We start from the raw sequence: 18,543 nt of genomic DNA on the forward strand, positions 1-18,543 counted from the left end.
TCCAGGCAAGAAATCTGGTCTAAATATTGGAGAAACATGAAGCCTGAAGTATTGCAGACACTTTTTGATCAGCAAGAAAATTGTTTCTGGAAAACTTCCTTCACAAGAAAAAGATTAACTAACATGTATCTGAATTCCTCCCTTCCTTTCTCCCTCCCTCTCTTACTTCCTTTTTTTTAATCTGGAAATTTGAAAGGAATATTTACTGAAAGCAAACACAAAAGAAACCAGAAAATTTTAAGATGTAATGCCATCACCTCCCACATCATCAGATTACTCCTTTACTTGATGGTTCATTCAGTTATTCATTCTTATGCATCAAGCAGGAGCCAGACACTTAGCAGATGTTCACAGCTGTGCTAGGTATCACATAAAGCGGCTTCAAGACAGGCCTCTGTTACAGACAGCTTGCCTTGAACAAGACAAGATAGGTAACACATAATAGGAGAACTATTCTTAGAGAAGAAATTCTATGGTAAATCACTATTTCACCACAGAAAGAGCACATGGATTGGCAGCAGCATTTTATGAATTGTAAAATGCTTTAAAAAATGATAGCTAGGAGGTTTTAAAATGATGCAGTTAAGTCAGGAGATAGTTCAGCAGTTAAAGGTGCTTGCTTACAAAAGCCTGCCAATCTGAGTTTGATTCCCTAGTACCCATGTAAAGCCAGATGCAAAATGTGGTACGTGTGTCTGCAGTTTGTAGCATCAAGAGACCCATGTGGCATGCCCATTTTCTTTTTCACTCTCTTCCTTCCTCCCTCCCTCCCTCTCTCTTTACAAATAAAGAAATACAGATAGTTTTAGGGCTGGAGAGATGGCATAGAGGTTAAGGTTAACTTGCAAAGCCAAATGACCCAGGTTCATTTACCAAGGACCCATGTAAGCCAAATGCATATAGTGATGCATGTATCTGGAGTTCATCTGCAGCAGCTGAAGGCCCTGGCATGCCCATTCTCTGTCTATCTTCCTCTCTCTCTCTCTCTCTCTCTCTCTCTCTCTCTCTCTCAAATAAAGTAAAAACTGCTTTTTTCTTTTTTTTTTTGAGGTAGGGTTTTGCTCTAGCCCAGGCTGACCTGAAACTCACTATGCAGCCTCAGGGTGGACTTGAATTCATGGCAACTGTCCTACCTCTGCCTCCTAAGTACTGAGATTAAATGCATGCACCACCACACCCCACAAATTTTTAAAAAAATTTTTAAAATATCACAATGGTCTTACTGGTTATAAAATTCACTATTTCACAGGAGAAATGCTCTCTTCAAGGTAGTTGTATGTAATAAAGCTACTGGAACACACAAGATCCTTACAGGGTTCTGAAATCCACCTAGCTGTGCGTGACTGCTTGGATTACTTGCAGCTTCCTGGTTGCCTGCTGCGGTCTCTGGAATTATGGTAGGATTCAAGACTGCTTTCTTCTCCTTCAGATTAAGAACCAGCCCAAGCTCTGGCAAGGGTAAACAGGAAGGTCTACTAAGGCCAAAAAGTGTGAAGTACAAGTCCACAGCACCACACCGTAACCTCCAGTCATGTGAAGTACCTAGGAGAGATAAGAAATTTCATTAACATACCTTTGGAATTTCAGACATTTAGTACAAATCACCGAATAGAGCAGATTTCTGGCCCTAAGCCTCACTTACTCCCTGAACCCTGTCTGGCTGTCTCTTACAAACCAGCCCTGAGCCTTCAGGTGCCACCACACAAGCCCACCTCCAAACTTACCCACTCGGGTTTTAACTATGCCAAGAAAATATACAACTATTGATATAACATCATTCTCAATGTGGACTTACTACAAAGTACTCTCCTGTACAAAGTATTTATTAGAGTGAATAAGGAAATGACTTAATGAACTTAGAGAGATGGTTTCAACTCTACAGACCAAACTGACCTTGAACGCAAAGCAATCCTCCTGCCTCAGCCTCATGAATGCTGGATTTACAAGTGTGAGCCAGTACCTCCAACTCTTAAATATTTCCTTAGTACACAAACCATAAAGATGTGGCAAGTACGCCGGGTGTGGTGGCTCACGTCTTTAATCCCAGCACTTGGGAGGCAGAGCTAGGAGGATCACCGTGAGTTCGAGGCCACTCTGAGACTACATTGTTAATTCCAGGTCAGCCTGGACCAGAGTGAGACCCTACCTCGGTGGGGGGAAGGGGGGAGATGTGGCAAGTGGTAATCATACACTTGACCAGAAGATGGCTACCTGAGTAAAAATTTAGTTTAAACTAATTTGAAGACTAAAGGCCAATTTTTTTCTATTTCTCTGGGTCTCATTTTTCCCCCAGAATAAGAATATTGGTCTGAGATGTTCCCCTGCAGCAGAGACAGGTCAGAGCACACTGACAGCAATTCTCCTCTCACTTTTCTGTGTTCCCAGGACAGCACTACAGGTAGAAACTGCAGCCAAATACAAATGACTTGACAAAACGAGCCTGTCACCTAGGGCTACAATCTATGGATTCTAGGTGAAACTTATAATGATCTGGGGAATTTAAAACACACGAATAAGGAACTGCTCAGTGAGAAAAGTAGCCCTTATAAATACTCCACTCTGACTAAGAACTGTGGTTTCAAGAGGATCATCATTTTGAAAAGGATAGGCAGAAAGGGAAGAAGACACCACGACACATTCTGGACATCATGCACATTCAACGGAGGTTCTTAGCAATATACACTAGGACATCATACACATTAAACTCTGAGGTTCTTAGCAACACACAGTAGGGTTAGTAAATAAATTATCTAGCAGTGATTCTGATGAGGAGTACAGAAACAAATAAGCCCGTTTTATGAATTGTAGAGATGGAAGAGAAATCTATTAGGCTTTTCTTCATTGTGACAAAATACATGCCAAGACACCTTAAGTAAAGGAGGGAGGGAGGGAGGGAGGGAGGGAGGGAGGGATTTATTTTAGCTCATAGTTTCAGTCTACAACCCTTGACTCTGCTGATTCTGGAATCATGGTGAGGGAGAAGATGAGGTAGAGGGAGGAAGGGACTGGGGACTAGGTAGAACCTTCTAAAACACCCCCACTCCAGCTAAGTTACTTCCTCAGCTAGGCCCAAGCTCTTGACGTATCCACCGCCTAGGACCCAAGCACTTATTGCATGAGCCTATGGAGAACATTATAAATTCAAACCATAATATTCAATCCTAGCACCCCAAGGCTTATGTCCATCTCACCATGACCAAGAGTCCCCAAAGTCTTAGCAGGGTTTTTTTTTTTTTTTAAAATATATTTCATTTATTTATTTGAGAGAGAGAGAAAGAAGTTAAGGGAGAGAAGACACACCAAGGCCTCCAGCCACTGCAAAGGAACTCCAGATGCATGTACCCCCTTGTGCATCTGGCTTACGTGGATCCTGGAGAATCGAGCTGGGATCCTTTGGTTTTGCAGGCAAACACCTTAAATGCTAAGCCATCTCTCCAGACCCTGTTTTGGTTTTTTTGAGGTAGGGTTTCACTGAAGGTCAGGCTGACCCAGTATTCACTACGTAGTCTCAGGGTGGCCTCGAACTCATGGTGATCCTCCCAAGTGCTGGGATTAAAGGCATGCACCACCATACCTGGCTAGTCTTAGCAGTTCTAACATTGTTCTGAAGTCTGTGTCTATAAAGTCTATTCTGATAATCAAGGTAAACTCTTAACTATGCCCTTGTAAAATCAAAAAGAAAGTTACACATGAGGTACAATGGTACAGAGGAAACAGTCCCAATCAAAATGGAGGAACAGAAGAGCAAATTCTGCAGATCTTGGTGTTCAACATCTAAGAAAGTGGTGTTAAGATGTGAGCTGCAAAGAGTGGGGCAGCTCGGCCCCCATGGTCTCGCTCTTTACAGCCCATGTTCTCTCTCCAGCTGGTTCCACTCACTGCAAGCATCTTTCTTCAATAGACAGTACACCTCCCTACTGTCTGCCACATCCCGGGCCTCCTGGGGCTCAGCTGTGCAGCACTATGCACCAATGTGTGCGGGGACTGCCTGCAGGAGCTCTAACTCGGTCTCATACCACCTGGCCTCACAGGATTTCTTGTGAAATCTGGATGGGAGCCTCTGTGACTCCAGAACTTGGCATTCCCAGGAAACTAATCTCATTGACAATGCCAAGGTCTCCCACCGCTTGAGTACTGGCCAGGCTCCCTTGACCACACCTGCACTGGCTTTTGAGTTGCCACACTGTGGTTTACCCATCAACATTTCTGACCCTACCTCACAGAGGCTAACTCCTCCAGCCACTGTTAAGAAAAGTCCAGACATGGTGGCACACGTCTTTAATCTCAGCATTAGGGAAGAAGAAGTAGGATCACCTTGAGTTAGAGGACACCCTGAGACAACATAGTGAATTCCAGGTCAGCCTGGGCTAGAGCAAGACCCTATCTCGAAACCCAACTCCCCCCCCCAAAAAAAAGGTCCCAGGAATTTGATAACTTGCCCATGATGGAATATTTATATATGTAAATGATGCAAGTAATCAATGTATACAAGCATAAAGGTATCTCTAACCACTGAAGTGCCAACATATTCTACAGAAGGAAAATGGATTTTCACTGCAAATTCCTCCCTTCACTTTGTATTGTGTCCTTCATTTCTAGTTTCCCAGTAGTTTCTATGATACAAAACCTCATCTTCATCAGGGTTCCTACTGTGTCTTGCTTCTACCAATATTCTATGCCTATTATATTATCACATAGGAACAAAACTGATACTTTAGGTTTCCCGAATAGAATGTTCACTTTATTTTATAATTTCGCTATGTCTCTCTTTCTGTTAAGACAAAAAGCATTTTTCTGTACAGAACATACAGTGACAAACAGACAGTGCTTTAAGAAATAAGTAGTGAAAAAAAAAGACATAGAAAACTTACAGGAATAAACAGTAAGAAAAAAATTTTTTTTTGTAAAGTAGTGAATGAACAAATGTGTGAAACTTATAAAAAGAACTGTCCCTGGACAATGTGATCTTTTCAGTTAAAAATCAATTTGTGGGACTGGATAGATGGCTAAGCGGTCAAGGCATTTGCCAGCAAAGCCAAAGGACCCATGTTCACTTCTACAGGACCCACATAAGGCAGATGCACAAGGTGGTGCATGAGTCTGGAGTTTGTTTGCAGTGGCTAGAGGCCCTGATGTATTCATTCTCTCTCTTTCTTTCTCTCTCAAATAAATTATTTTTAAAAAATTTTATTATCTGTGGGAGGATTAGCAATTTAAAAGCTAAATGGAAGCTTCACACCATTTGAGAAACAATCAAGGAAGTCTAAATATGAGGTATGTAATGGGCTTGGGTGTGATAATACTATTGTGAATATCTTCATCTTTATTCTTAGCAGTATATGTTGCAGTATTTTGGAAAGAGGATCATGACAGAATTTATTTTCAAACGACTAAGAAAAGTGTATAGAAACACACATAAACAAATACATGTATTTATTACATTTGTAGTTACAGAGATGGAAGAGATCATATATGAGCTAAAAATGCAACAACTAGGGCTTAGTGGTTAAGCGCTTGCCTGTGAAGCCTGAGGACGCACGTTAGCCACATGCACAAGGGGGCACACACATTTGGAGTTCATTTGCAGTGGAAGGAGGCCTTGGTGCACCCATTCTCTCTCTCTATCTGCCTCTTTCTCTCTCTGTCACTCTCAAATAAATAAATGAAAATAAACAAAAAACTTATTTAAAAATGTAACAACTAGTAATGAACTGAAAAATAAGACCATTTGAATATTTTTACCCATCTTCAAATTTTTCTGAATTTTTAAAATTAAAAAATATTATTTTATTATTTTTGTGTGTATGAGCAAGGTTGGGCATGTGCCACAGCATGCACATAGAGGTCAGAAGACAATGTTCTGATCAGGTCTGTCTGCACTGTCCACCTCATCTGCAGCAGGGCTCCTTGCACTGTACTCTGGCTCCAGTGCTGTGCTCATCATGGGCTTGCCCCCACATCCACCTGCCTCTGCATCCCATCTCACCATCAGCATGCTGGGATTACAGAACCCACCAGGGCTCCAGCTTCTCCATGGGACCAGGGGAATGACTGAGCTCAGGTACTCCACTTTGAGTGGCAAGGGCTTTATCCACTGAGTGATCTCCTCAGCCCTGAATTAGAAATGTTTAGAAATAAAATGTTGAAACTAAAAAGTTTCAAATAAAGGAAGTTAAAGTAACAGATGGGTTAGAAGCAGGACATGGTGGTGCACGCCTTTTAATCCCAGCACTTGGGAGGCAGAGGTAGGAGTTCAAGGCTACCCTGAGACTACATAGTTAATTCCAGGTCAGCCTTGAGTAGAGTGACACCCTACCTTGAAAAACTACAAAGCAGAGATAGGTTAGATATCTGATATGCCCATAAGATTCCTACACGCATAGAACTCAGTGTGTTCATGCATTTTCAAAGCAAGAAGGGCTGAAGAGTGCTTGCCTCAATGGAGAACTTACATCATGACATACAAGAGGTGTAAGGAGACAAGGTGGTCTGGGACCTGATAAGTGTTCCTTCTAGAATAGGATCACTATGTTGACTCAGTTACCAACAGCCCCTGCTTCTGTACCTGTCTCCTAGCTATAACTCCCACCCCAGGGAAATTCTTTTTTTATCTATTATTTTTTGGGGGTTTTGGGGGGATAGTGTCATTATATGAATTGGCACATGAATTTTCTAAAAACCCATGAGCGCCATTTCTTAGTTCACGTGCCTCACACAAATTTCAGGTGCCTAAATGCTATTTCCAAACATCGAACAACAGCTTTCTCTCTCTCTTTTGTGGTTTTTTGAGGTCACATATTGCTCTAGCCCTGGCTGACCTGGAATTCACTAAATAGTGTGAGGGTGGCCCTAAACACCCAACGATCCTCCTACCTCTGCCTCTTGAGTGCTGAGATTAAAGGTGTGTACCACCATGCGGCTTAATAGCTACTTTTTCTTCTTAGTGTCTAAATCCAATTAAGCAAATCTCTATGCATTTGATTCTCTAAAACTACCTGATGACCATCTCATAAAATTATTTCTTCTTCTTCTTTTTTTTTTTTTTAAGCGTAGAAAGATTTGTAATAGAGTATTATAGAACTTAGGAGAAGGAAAGAAGGCAGAGCTCCTGTAAAACTGGTTTCAGGTATGTCATCCTACCTCCTGACATCATTCACTATGAGATTCCACACACTCTGAGAAGTCGAACAGTATGTACTTTCTAAAGTACAGGTCATCTATCACTCTGTGTGTACCTGCTATCCTAGATTGGACACCCCTGGGAAAGGATATTCAGTGGCTATGGAAAAGAAGTGGAAAGACTAGGAAAGTTCGGGTTTACAGCCCTTAACCATTTGAAACATTTCACAAAAATTAGGTGTTTTTCATTTCCTCAACTACAAAGTAAGCATATTCTTAACAAATATTATCATAACCATGTTGTCAACATGTGATATCCCATTAAAAAATAAAAGAAAGCTTCAATAAATCCCTTCTTCCATTAAAAAAATAAGAGTACTTATCCTCAGTTCTTAAATATACTATAAAATTGAAAACTGCTGTAAAATGAAAACACTCTAAATATATGCATATATTTTTTTTAATATATTTTTTTAATTTTTTATTTATTTATTTGAGAGCGACAGACACAGAGAGAAAGACAGATAGAGGGAGAAAGAGAATGGGCACGCCAGGGCTTCCAGCCTCTGCAAACGAACTCCAGACGCGTGCGCCCCCTTGTGCATCTGGCTAACGTGGGACCTGGGGAACCGAGCCTCGAACCGGGGTCCTTAGGCTTCACAGGCAAGCTCTTAACCGCTAAGCCATCTCTCCAGCCCAATATATGCATATATTTTAAACCCTGTTTTCTCACCAGAATTCATAAGCTTCCAGAGTTGATCCACCAGGGCTTCATTGCATAAGGGAGACTCCAGGTTCTTTGTAAATGGAGGGTTTTTAGTCAGCATGTTTAGAATCTTATGTCTACAAGAGAAAACAATAAATAAACGAATTTTTGATGACCATATCCCGACTTATGGATGAGTAAGAGACGTCATGAAATACTTTTAAAGTGTTATAATCCCTTCCCTCTGTTTCATCCCTCTGCTCTAAGTCTCTAGTTTTGGGCCTAGTTCTACTTACCAGGCTTAACTCTTTTATTTCTTACTAAAAACTTCTGATGGATTTTCTTTTCTAAAATCACCTATATAATAAGGTCTTCTACAATCTGACTAAATAATCTGAACTATTCCACTCTACTACGGATGGTCCAACAACCTGGTATGTAAACTATGGAAATCTTTAAGATAGGACATAGAAAAATCAAGCATAGGCAGTAGGTCTACATTTGAGTCCATAAAATGAAGATAAACTTCATTATCAAAGTGCAAACCATGGATCTAAGCAGAAAATAAGAACCTGCTGAGAGCTCAACACTAAACGAGACTTCTAACATGCCCTCCGATGCCCAGGGAACATTGTGGAAGAGGGGGAGAAAGAATATAATCACACAGTTGGAAAGCTTATTGTGAGGCATTGTCCTCTCCATTGAACCAACTGGTATGTTCATTACTCCACAGTGATTACCAACCCCACCAAGGAGAACCCTCAGTGGAACAGGATAAAAGGGGACAGAGTGAAATAGCCTGATGGGAATATGACCAATTTTGAGTATGTTCATATATTAAAGTTTCCAATAAAATTGTTGTTAGAATGTGAACATCAAGGATTTTAAAGATGGAGCATACAACAAAGGTTTCTTCAAAACAAGCTGAGGCTGAGCAGGGCATGGAAGTGCATGCCTAGAACCCCAGTACTCTGATTATATATCAAGATTCACAGACAGACAAACAGCAAAGAACCCAAACAAAGCTGACAATGAGAAGAGTCAAGGAAGACAAGCATCTTCACAGCAACACTGTTAACCTCCACTACCACAGGATCCCCAAACATCTCCTGTTTCACTGAAAAGAGGGCACAATGAAGAAAAACTGAAAACATATCTAAAAAGAGAATCTGGGAAATATTTACACTGATTTGTGGGTAGATTTCTATCTGGGACACAGAAAGAAAGAAAGAAGGCTAGGCTTACTGAGTTGCAGTGTAAATTATCTAGCCATTTTGGCGGCAATATCATATCTGTAAAAGTGAAAGATAGGAAGTGTGTTAGCATCTTCTTGGGACGTGAAATGAAAGTCCACTTTAAGACTATTAAATGGCTATAAGAACAAAAGGCAAACTGTGGCTTTAGATATAATTTAAGATCAGTTAAAAATGACAGGAGGGGGCTGGAGTGATGTCTTAGTGGTTACGGCACTTGCCTGCAAAGCCAAAGGACCTTGGTTCAATTCCCCAGAACCCACGTAGGCCAGATGCACAAGGTGGTACACGCATCTGGAGTTTGTTTGCAGTGGCTGGAAGCCCTGGCACACCCATTCTCTCTCTCTCTCTCCTGTGATTCTTTTAAAATATTTTATTTTTATTTGAGAGAGGGAAAGAGACCAGCCTATGGTACATTGTAAGACCTAGGCCAGCAGGACTATATATCAAGAACTTGTCTCAAATCAAACAAACAAACGAAAAGTGGAGCTGGGCATGATAGTGCATACCTTTAATCCTAGCACTCAGGAGGCAGAGGTAGGAGGATTGCTCTGAGTTCAAGGCCACCCTGAGACTACATAGTGTATTCCAGGTCAGCCTAAACTTGAACAAGACCGTACCTCAAATGAATAAATAAAAACAAAAATGACTGGAGGTGCAAATCCTTACAGATTTACAGACCTTTTGTCACTGCTACAGACAAGGACAATCTCTTCCTCTCTAAGAGTAGATGCACGTTACAGATAAAGAACATCATTTAAAATGTGAATGGCTTTTTAGAGAAGAGCATCTTAATATGGTGCACAGCTGGTTTTAAACTCCTGAGCTGTAGTGATCCTCCTGCCTCAGCACCCCAAGGTTGTTCCTTAAGAGTGTATTAATGCTGTATTACTTTTGCTTTTTTGAGGTTGTGTCCTGCTCTAGCCCAGGCTGACCTGGAATTCACTATGTAGTCTCAGGGTGGCCTTAAACTCAGTGATTCTCCTACGTTTGCCTCCTGAGTGCAGGGACTAAAGGTGTATGCCACCATGCCTAGCTGTTAAATTTCTTTTAGTTGGCTTTAAGAAGATAAGTAAAAAGCTGGCCATATAAAACAAAAGAAAAAGAAACACAAACAAACAAAAAAGCCAGGCATGGTGGCACAGACCTTTATCCCAGTGCTCGGGAGGCAGAGATAGGAGGATCACTGAGTTCGAGGCCACCCTGAGACTACATAATGAATTCCAGGTCAGCCTGAGCTAGCAGAAGACCCTACCTTGAAAAATCAAAAAATAAAAAACAACAAAAAAGCTGTCCGTAGTGACACACACCTTTAATCCCAGCACTTGGGAGGCCAAGGTAAGGAGGGTCTCTGTGAGTTTGAGGCCAGTCTGGGACTACACAGTAAATTGCAGGTCAGCCTGGACTAGAGTGAAACCCTATTTTGGAAAAAATACCAAAAAAGAAAAAAAAAAAAAGGTAAGATAAGAAGTTTCGGTCCAGCTGCTTTCTAAACTACTATAAATACTAAACAGGGGCCAACTATTAAACTTCATAGTCACAGGTCACAGTCAGCTCATTACAAACATATCACAACTACCACAACCATGTTCATGATTTGTACAGGTGCTCTCAAGACACTTTTGAAATTGCCAATGAAATAGCAATGAAGAGTATACATTTATAACTTGGTACGAATTTTAAATGTATTTTAAAAAATTTTGTTTTTCTTTATATGCACATGCAGGGATTTTAAAAAATATTTTATTTATTTGCAAGCAAAGAGATAGAAGAGACAGAGGGGGGGGGGGGAGAAAAGAGACGGAAACTGGGCACACCAAAGTCTCCAGCCACTGCAAACAAACTTTAGATGCATGCGCCACTGATTTTGCTTTACATTGTGTGGTGGTTTGATTCAGGTATCCCCCATAAACTTAGGTGTTCTGAATGCTAGGTTCCCAGCTGACGGCTATTTGGGAATTAATGCCTCCTGGAGGGAGTATATTGTTAGGGGTGGGCTTATGGGTGTTAGACCTATGCCAGTGTTTGGCACACTCTCCTTTTGCTATTGTCCACCTTATGTTGGCCAGGGGGTGATGTCCACCCTCTGCTCATGCCATCGTTTTCCTCTGCCATCATGGAGCTTCCCCTAAAGCCTGTAAGCCAAAACAAATCTCTTTTTCCCAGAAGCTTCTCTTGGTTGGATGATTTCTACCAGCAATGCGAACCGGACTGCAACACGTTGGTACTGGGGAATTGAACCCAAGTTGTTAAGCTTTGCAGGCAAGCACCTTAACCAACAGGCCAGCTCTCTAGCCCATATGCAGGTTTTTACATGGAAACAAATAATTAAAGATTGAAAACAATATTCAAAATAGATAAGACAATGAAATCCAATGCTTATTTTTTTGAAAGATTAAACCACAAAGTATATACAAGTATATACTTTACATATCTGGACTAGACCTAAAGCAAATTTCTAGAAAGTCACAGGTTTGTGAAATGTTTGCAGCAGCAAAATCATATATATTTTTTTTTAATTTTTTTTTTATTTATTTATTTGAGAGCGACAGACACAGAGAGAAGGACAGAGAGAGGGAGAGAGAGAGAGAATGGGCGCGCCAGGGCTTCCAGCCTCTGCAAACGAACTCCAGACGCATGCGCCCCCTTGTGCATCTGGCTAACGTGGGACCTGGGGAACCGAGCCTCGAACCGGGGTCCTTAGGCTTCACAGGCAAGCGCTTAACCGCTAAGCCATCTCTCCAGCCCAAAATCATATTTTTTTGTCAGAAAAATTTACAAACTTTCAGTGGGACAATCTAATCCCATATCTAATCACTCTTTAAAAATAAATGGCAGTGAATTAAATCTAAACCAAAACAAATACAAACCTAAGAAATCTTTTAGGAGAAGCATCACTGATTAAAAGAGTGATCCCTCAAGGAACAGATACATTCTAATCATGACCATGCTTATTCCAAAACAGGAGGCTAAGTCTGTGGCATCTTTATATTCAACTTTACAACCTAAAGCAAGTATAACTATATATGTACATAAAGCAACTATGAAATAACAAATTAAAATAGCTAATAATAGTTAGCTATACTACCAATTTCTTCTTAATATGGTTCTTGTGGTTTTCCAAATATATTTTACTGAGACAAAGTTTCATCATATAGCCCAGGCTGACCTTGAACTTTGTAGTACTTTGAATGTAAAGAGGTGCTCACAGCATCATGGGTTTGTGATAGTCTTATATTCAATCCCTAGCAGGTGTCAATTTGGGAGGTGGACACTTGCTAGAGGAGGTGTTATAGACGCACCCCTCCTCTACCACAGCCAGTCCACTCCTGCTGTGTCCTGCCAGCTTCCAGCTGTTGTGGCAAGATGTGACGGTAAGCCTCTGCTCTGCCCTGCCATGACAAAACTTCCCCTTGAGACTAAGCTTAAAAGCTTCCTTCCACATGCTGCTTTTGGTCAGATATCTAGTGAGGCGAACTACTACAAACTTGAGATTCTCCTGCCTCAGCCTCCCAAATACTGAAATTATAAGCAGGCACTATTAGGCCTAGTATTTGTATAAGAACTGTAAAAAGTCATTCTCAAAAGAAAAAGGCACTGGAGAGATGTCTTTGTGGTTAAGCGTTTGCCTGTAAAGCCTAAGGATCCCGGTTTGTGGCTCCATTCCCCAGTAAGCCAGGTGCACAAGGTGGCACATGCATCTGGAGTTCATTTGCAGTGGCTGGAAGCCCTGAGGTGCCCATTCTCTCCCTCCCTCCCTCCTCCCACCCCCCCCCCCCGCCTCTTTCTCTCTCTGTTGCTCTCAAATAAATAAATAAATAAAAATAAACAAAAAAATTGTTTAAGTCATTCTCATTCTTACTGAAATTTAATTTCCAAAATCAAAAATTTTAATTTAAAAACCAGACACATATTTAAAGCTCTAAACCTATGCATCTTTAATTTATTTATTTGTAAGCAGAGAGAGAGAGAGAGAGAGAGAGAGAGAGAGAGAGAGGAGACAGAGAGAATGGGCCCACTAGGGCTTCTTGCTTCTATAAATGGACTCCAGATACGTGTACCACTTTGTGCATCAGGCTTTTATATGGACACTTAAAAATCAAACCTGGGTCATTAGGCTTTGCAGGCAAATCCCTTAATCACTGAACCATCTTTTCAGTTCTGCATCTACTTTATTTTTTTAATTTTGACAGACATGTGAAATTAACAAAAAACTCAGGAGGAGGGGGAAGTGGTAGTAGTTTGTCAAGTAAATACATAGTTAAGCAGAAGACACTTGTGTCAGATAATTCATAATATATATATATATATATATATATATATATATATATATATATATATATATATATTTTTTTTTTTTTTTTTTTTTTTTTTTCCTGAGGTAGGGTCTTATTCTAGCTCAGACTGACCTGGAACTCACTATGTAGTCTCAGGGTGGCCTCAAACTCACGGTGATCGTCCTACCTCTGCCTCCCAAGTGTTGGTATTAGAAGCATGTGCTACCATGCCCGGCTCATAAAATATCTTAATAAAGAACAAACTTGAAATCTGAAATGCTCAGAGAAGGTAATACAAAAATGAGGTTCTTCTATACTACAATGGAGATTTCAGCCTCCTATAAGACTGAGGACTCATAAAGGACACAACTACTAAAAACATTTTAAAATTACATCTTAAAATTTTGTTGCTATATATAGCTGTTATAATAGGAACGGAATAATTTTCCTTAACCTATGAATTAGGTTTCACGTAGAACATATATGCTTACATAAATACATGCATAATTAGAATAAAGAGAGAAAAATATAATCTAACCACTTGCTTGACATGCAGTGGCAAAAGAAGGTAAGATCCCTGTCTCTGTTGAGCTATACAACAGTGGAGGAAACAAAAATAATCAGATAATTCAACTATGCCATTAGTACATATAGAAGTATTAAACAAGGGGAGAATAATGAGGTTTAAGGGGCAATTTGCTCTATCAAAACTAATTCTGAAATAGACAACAATAAAAACAAGATTGTAAAATCTACATACTTTAGAACATATGGTTCGTATTGAAGGCCATTCTACTATGAGTTTTAAAAGCCATAAAAGTAAAGTGCTTGCATGTGGGATAGGAGAAGGACATGCCAACAACTTCAAGCGGGAAAGGTTAGGTATGCATCCACATCTTGAGAATTCTACCATATCTGATGGGCACTTAAATGAGATTTAATTATTATTTATTTATTTGAGAAAGAGAGGCAGATAGAAAGAGAAAGAAAATGGTGTGCCAGGGCCTTTAGCCATTGCAAGCGAACTCTAGATGATGTACCTTGTACATCTGGCTATGTAGGTCCTGGGGAACCGAACCTGGGTCCTTGGGTTTTGTAGGCAAATGCTTTAACAACTAAGCCTTCTCTCTAAGATGTAAATAAGAGTTTTAAAGAATAGCAATGATAAAGAAATAAAGTTCATATTAAATATATAAAAAATGATTAAAAGAAAAGGCCCCAAATGCTGTACTTGCTGGGAATCACAGTGCACGTCTGAAATTTCAGCCCTCGTGAGGAAAAGACACAGAAGAACCACCTATGTTTGAGGCCAACTTAAACTACATACAGACACTGTCTCAAAAAAATTAAGTAAGTGAATTTAAAACACAGAGCAATTGCTGTGATACATTTTATCCTATAAACATTTGTTGCTTTTGTAAATGTGAGTATAAACTATGCCCTACGACAAAGAAAAGAAAAAGTTTCCCTAATGGTTATATAAATAAACTATACCAATTAAGAAAAACACATGCAGGTTGGACGGATGGCTTAGCAGTTAAGACACTTGTAGGCAAAGCCAAAAGGACCCAGATTCAATTCCCCAGTACCCACATAAAGACAGATGAACAACATGGTACATGCATCAGGAATTCTTTTGCAGTGGCTAGAGGCCCCAGTGTGCCCATTCTCTCTCTCTCTGCCTCTCTATTTCTCAAATAAATAAAAATTTTAAAAAGACATGCTAAATATAACCATGAATCACATTCTAAGTAGATTTTTAATTCAGATTATAAATAGGCTTCTGAAATTTGAATGAAACTTAACAGTTCCCAAACAGCATTTTAAAAGCTATTATTTAGCACAACACATGATTTATAACTATCATAACTTCAAATATTATAAAATTATGGTAATCTAATATAAATCTTTGAAACACATCTCAAGCATATGATCTTTAAAATAAGATCTCAGGGGCTAGAGAGATGGCTTAGTAGTTAAGGCACTTGCCTGTAAAGCCTAAGGACCCATGTTTGGCTCTCTAGATCTCAGTAAGCCAGAGACACAACACTGAGGGGCAAGCAAAAGGTCACATGTGCCCACTAAGTGGTGTAAGCATCTACAGTTCAATTACAGTGACTGAGGTCCTGGGCTGCCAATTCTCTCTCTCTGTCTCTCCCACTAAAAAATAAATAAAATAGCCGGGCGTGGTGGCGCACGCCTTTAATCCCAGCACTTGGGAGGCACAGGTAGGAGGATCGCCGTGAGTTCAAGGCCACCCTGAGACTCCATAGTGAATTCCAGGTCAGCCTGGGCTAGAGTGAGACCCTACCTCAAAAAATAAATAAATAAATAAAATAAAAAATATCTCAGATATACAGATGGTAATACCAGTTAAACGTTAATATAAACTGAATACATGATAATTTTACTTATATTGGATTTAAACTTTCTCTTGCCACTTGCAACCAACAGAGTATTATAAACTTTCTAATGCATGTGCTGTGTTAAATAAACAAAACTTTGCTGGGCATGGTGGTGAACGCCTTTAATCCCAGCACTTGGGAGGCCAAGATACAAGGATCCCCATGAATTCAAGGCCACCCTGAGACTACATAGTGAATTCCAGGTCAGCTTGTGCTAGAGCGAGAACCTACCTCAAAAAAAAAAAAAAAAAAAATTTAAAAATTAAAAATAAATAGACTTTCAAAAATTGGTGCTAGGTTCATGGTACACACACACATTAAAACAGGTATCTACCAGGCTGGAGAGATGGCTTAGTGGTTCAGACATATGACTGCAAAGTCTAAGGACCCAGGTTCGATTCTCTAGGTCCCACATAAGTCAGATGCACATGGTGGTACGCATGCATCTGGAGTTCATTTGCAGTGGCTGGAGTCCCTGGCGTGCCATTCTCACTATCTCTATCTCTCTGTCTCAAATAAATAAAATAGATACTACCTACACAAGACCATCATAAGAGGAGGAAAAGATCATGACATCAAAATAAAAGAGAGACTGATTGAGACGGGGAGGGGATACGATGGAGAATGGAATTTAAAAGGGGAAAGTGTGGGGGTGGGGAGGGTGGGAATTACCATGGGATTTTTTTATAATCATGGAAAATGTTAATAAAAATTAAAAAAAAAATAAAATAAAATAATAAAAGGGGAAAGTGGGGGGGAGGGTATTACCATGGGATATTTTTTATAATCATGGAAAATGTTAATAAAAATTGGAAAAAAGGGCTGGAGAGATGGCTTAGCGGTTAAGCGCTTGCCTGTGAAGCCTAAGGACCCCGGTTCGAGGCTCGGTTCCCCAGGTCCCACGTTAGCCAGATGCACAAGGGGCACACGCGTCTGGAGTTCGTTTGCAGTGGCTGGAAGCCCCGGCGCGCCCATTCTCTCTCTCTCCCTCTATCTGTCTTTCTGTGTCTGTCACTCTCAAATAAATAAATAATAAAAAAATAAAAAATAAAAGCGTGTGCCACCACACCCAGCTCTTTAAAAAAAAAAAAAAAACTGAGATAAAAGGAAACATAATCAAGAACTCATTAACGTACACAACCTGAAGATCAACTGTTGGTAGATTTTCAAGCCCTCGTGGATTCCAAAGAAGTTAGAATGCAGATTTATGCCATTTTAGAAGAACATTATCTGCCACCTCATGTGTCAAGCTGAACAAGACAATTAAGGTCTCTGGGTCTGTGTCCTCATTACTGATTGGAACAACTATATTATTTTCAACTTTAAAATACTGTTCTCTGAAGTCATATTAAGTCAAGTACCGCCGGGCATGGTGGCGCACGCCTTTAATCCCAGTACTCGGGAGGCAGAGGTAGAAGGATTGCTGTGAGTTCGAGGCCACCGAGACACCACAGTGAATTCCAGGTCAGCCTGAGCTAGAGTGAGACCCTACCCCCCCCCCAAAAAAAAAAGAAAAGAAAAAAGAAAAGGCAAGTACCTATTATATGTACAAAGAAAGAAAGGCAGAAATGGTTCAACTTCAGCACACACTACCTTTTGTAAAGAAAGTAGAAAGAAAAGAAATGAAAGAAAGAACTATGATGCAATAGAAAAATAATAGTTACTATGTCAAGACTGAGAATCTACTATTTTTCATTTGATCTTTGAAGTGGGGAGAAGTTCAAGGTAGGGTTTCATTCCAGCACAAGCTGACTAGGAACTCCCTCTATAGCCTCAAGCTGACCTTGAACTCAGTGACCCTCCTACCTCAGCCTCCTAAATTCTGGTATTTAAGGTGTGCAATGCCATGCATGGCTCTCTGTTATTTTCTTAATAATGAAATATTACTTTTTTTCAAAAATCCTACATCTAGGGTTAGGGACATGACTCAACTGACAGACTGCTTGGTAGCAGGCACAAAGCCCTGGGTTTGATCCTCAGCAATGCACATACTGTGGGCATGGCGGGGCAAGCCTGTAATCCCAGCACTGAGCAGTAGAGGCAGGAGGATCACAAACTCAAGATCATCCTCAGCTGCACAGGGGGTTAGAGGCCAGACATGAGACCCTGTAGGAATGAGTCCCAATGGAACAAATGAGACTCTAAAACACTGTTCTTAATTGTATTCAAAATGGTGAAATTACTCAGGTGTGGTGACATACACCTTTAATCTCAGCACTCGGGAGGGAGAGGTAGGAAGATCATTGTGACTAGAGGCCACCCTGAGACTACATAGTGAATTCCAGGCCAGCCTGGGCTAGAGTGAGACCCTACCTCAAAAAACAAACAAACAAAATGGTGAAACTAACCAATACAAACAAGTGTGCCACATAAGGCACCATCCATGTTCACTAAACTGTCATATAAGTTTTCTCTAAGTTAAAACAAAATAGCTAATTATAGGGAATAAACAATGTTTATGAATTATATATTTTGAAAGTGTTTTTCCAAAGACAACCTGAGTTTAAAATTAAAAAAAGACCTTTAATCTCAGCACTCGGGAGGCAGAGACAGGAGGATCACCACGAGTTCGAGGCCACCCTGAGGCTACATAGTGAATTCCAGGTCAGCCTGAGCTAAAATGAGACCCTACCTCGAAAAACTAAAAAAAAAGGAAAAATGCATAATCTATTCTCATCTTTTCAAAGATCGTAAACAAGTATTCTATGTATAATCTTCTGAAATTATTCATCTAGCATCAGGACTCACAAAAGCAATTACATTAGGTACTAACAATACCATAC

General features: G+C 40.2%; 1 protein-coding gene across 1 annotated transcript in view; it reads right to left on the reverse strand.

The window, feature by feature from the left end:
- Taf2 (TATA-box binding protein associated factor 2) overlaps positions 1–18,543 on the reverse strand; it is a 108,602-nt gene that overhangs the window by 22,945 nt on the left and 67,114 nt on the right. Inside the window, exons 22-23 of the mRNA XM_045144174.1 lie at positions 7,853–7,962; positions 1,313–1,542 (exon numbers count right to left, since the gene is read on the reverse strand). Of these exons, the coding sequence (XP_045000109.1) occupies positions 1,313–1,542; positions 7,853–7,962 (340 nt within the window). The remainder of the gene's footprint in view (positions 1–1,312; positions 1,543–7,852; positions 7,963–18,543) is intronic.

This window comes from Jaculus jaculus, chromosome 2, assembly GCF_020740685.1.
Source record: "Jaculus jaculus isolate mJacJac1 chromosome 2, mJacJac1.mat.Y.cur, whole genome shotgun sequence".
NCBI lineage: Eukaryota > Metazoa > Chordata > Mammalia > Rodentia > Dipodidae > Jaculus > Jaculus jaculus.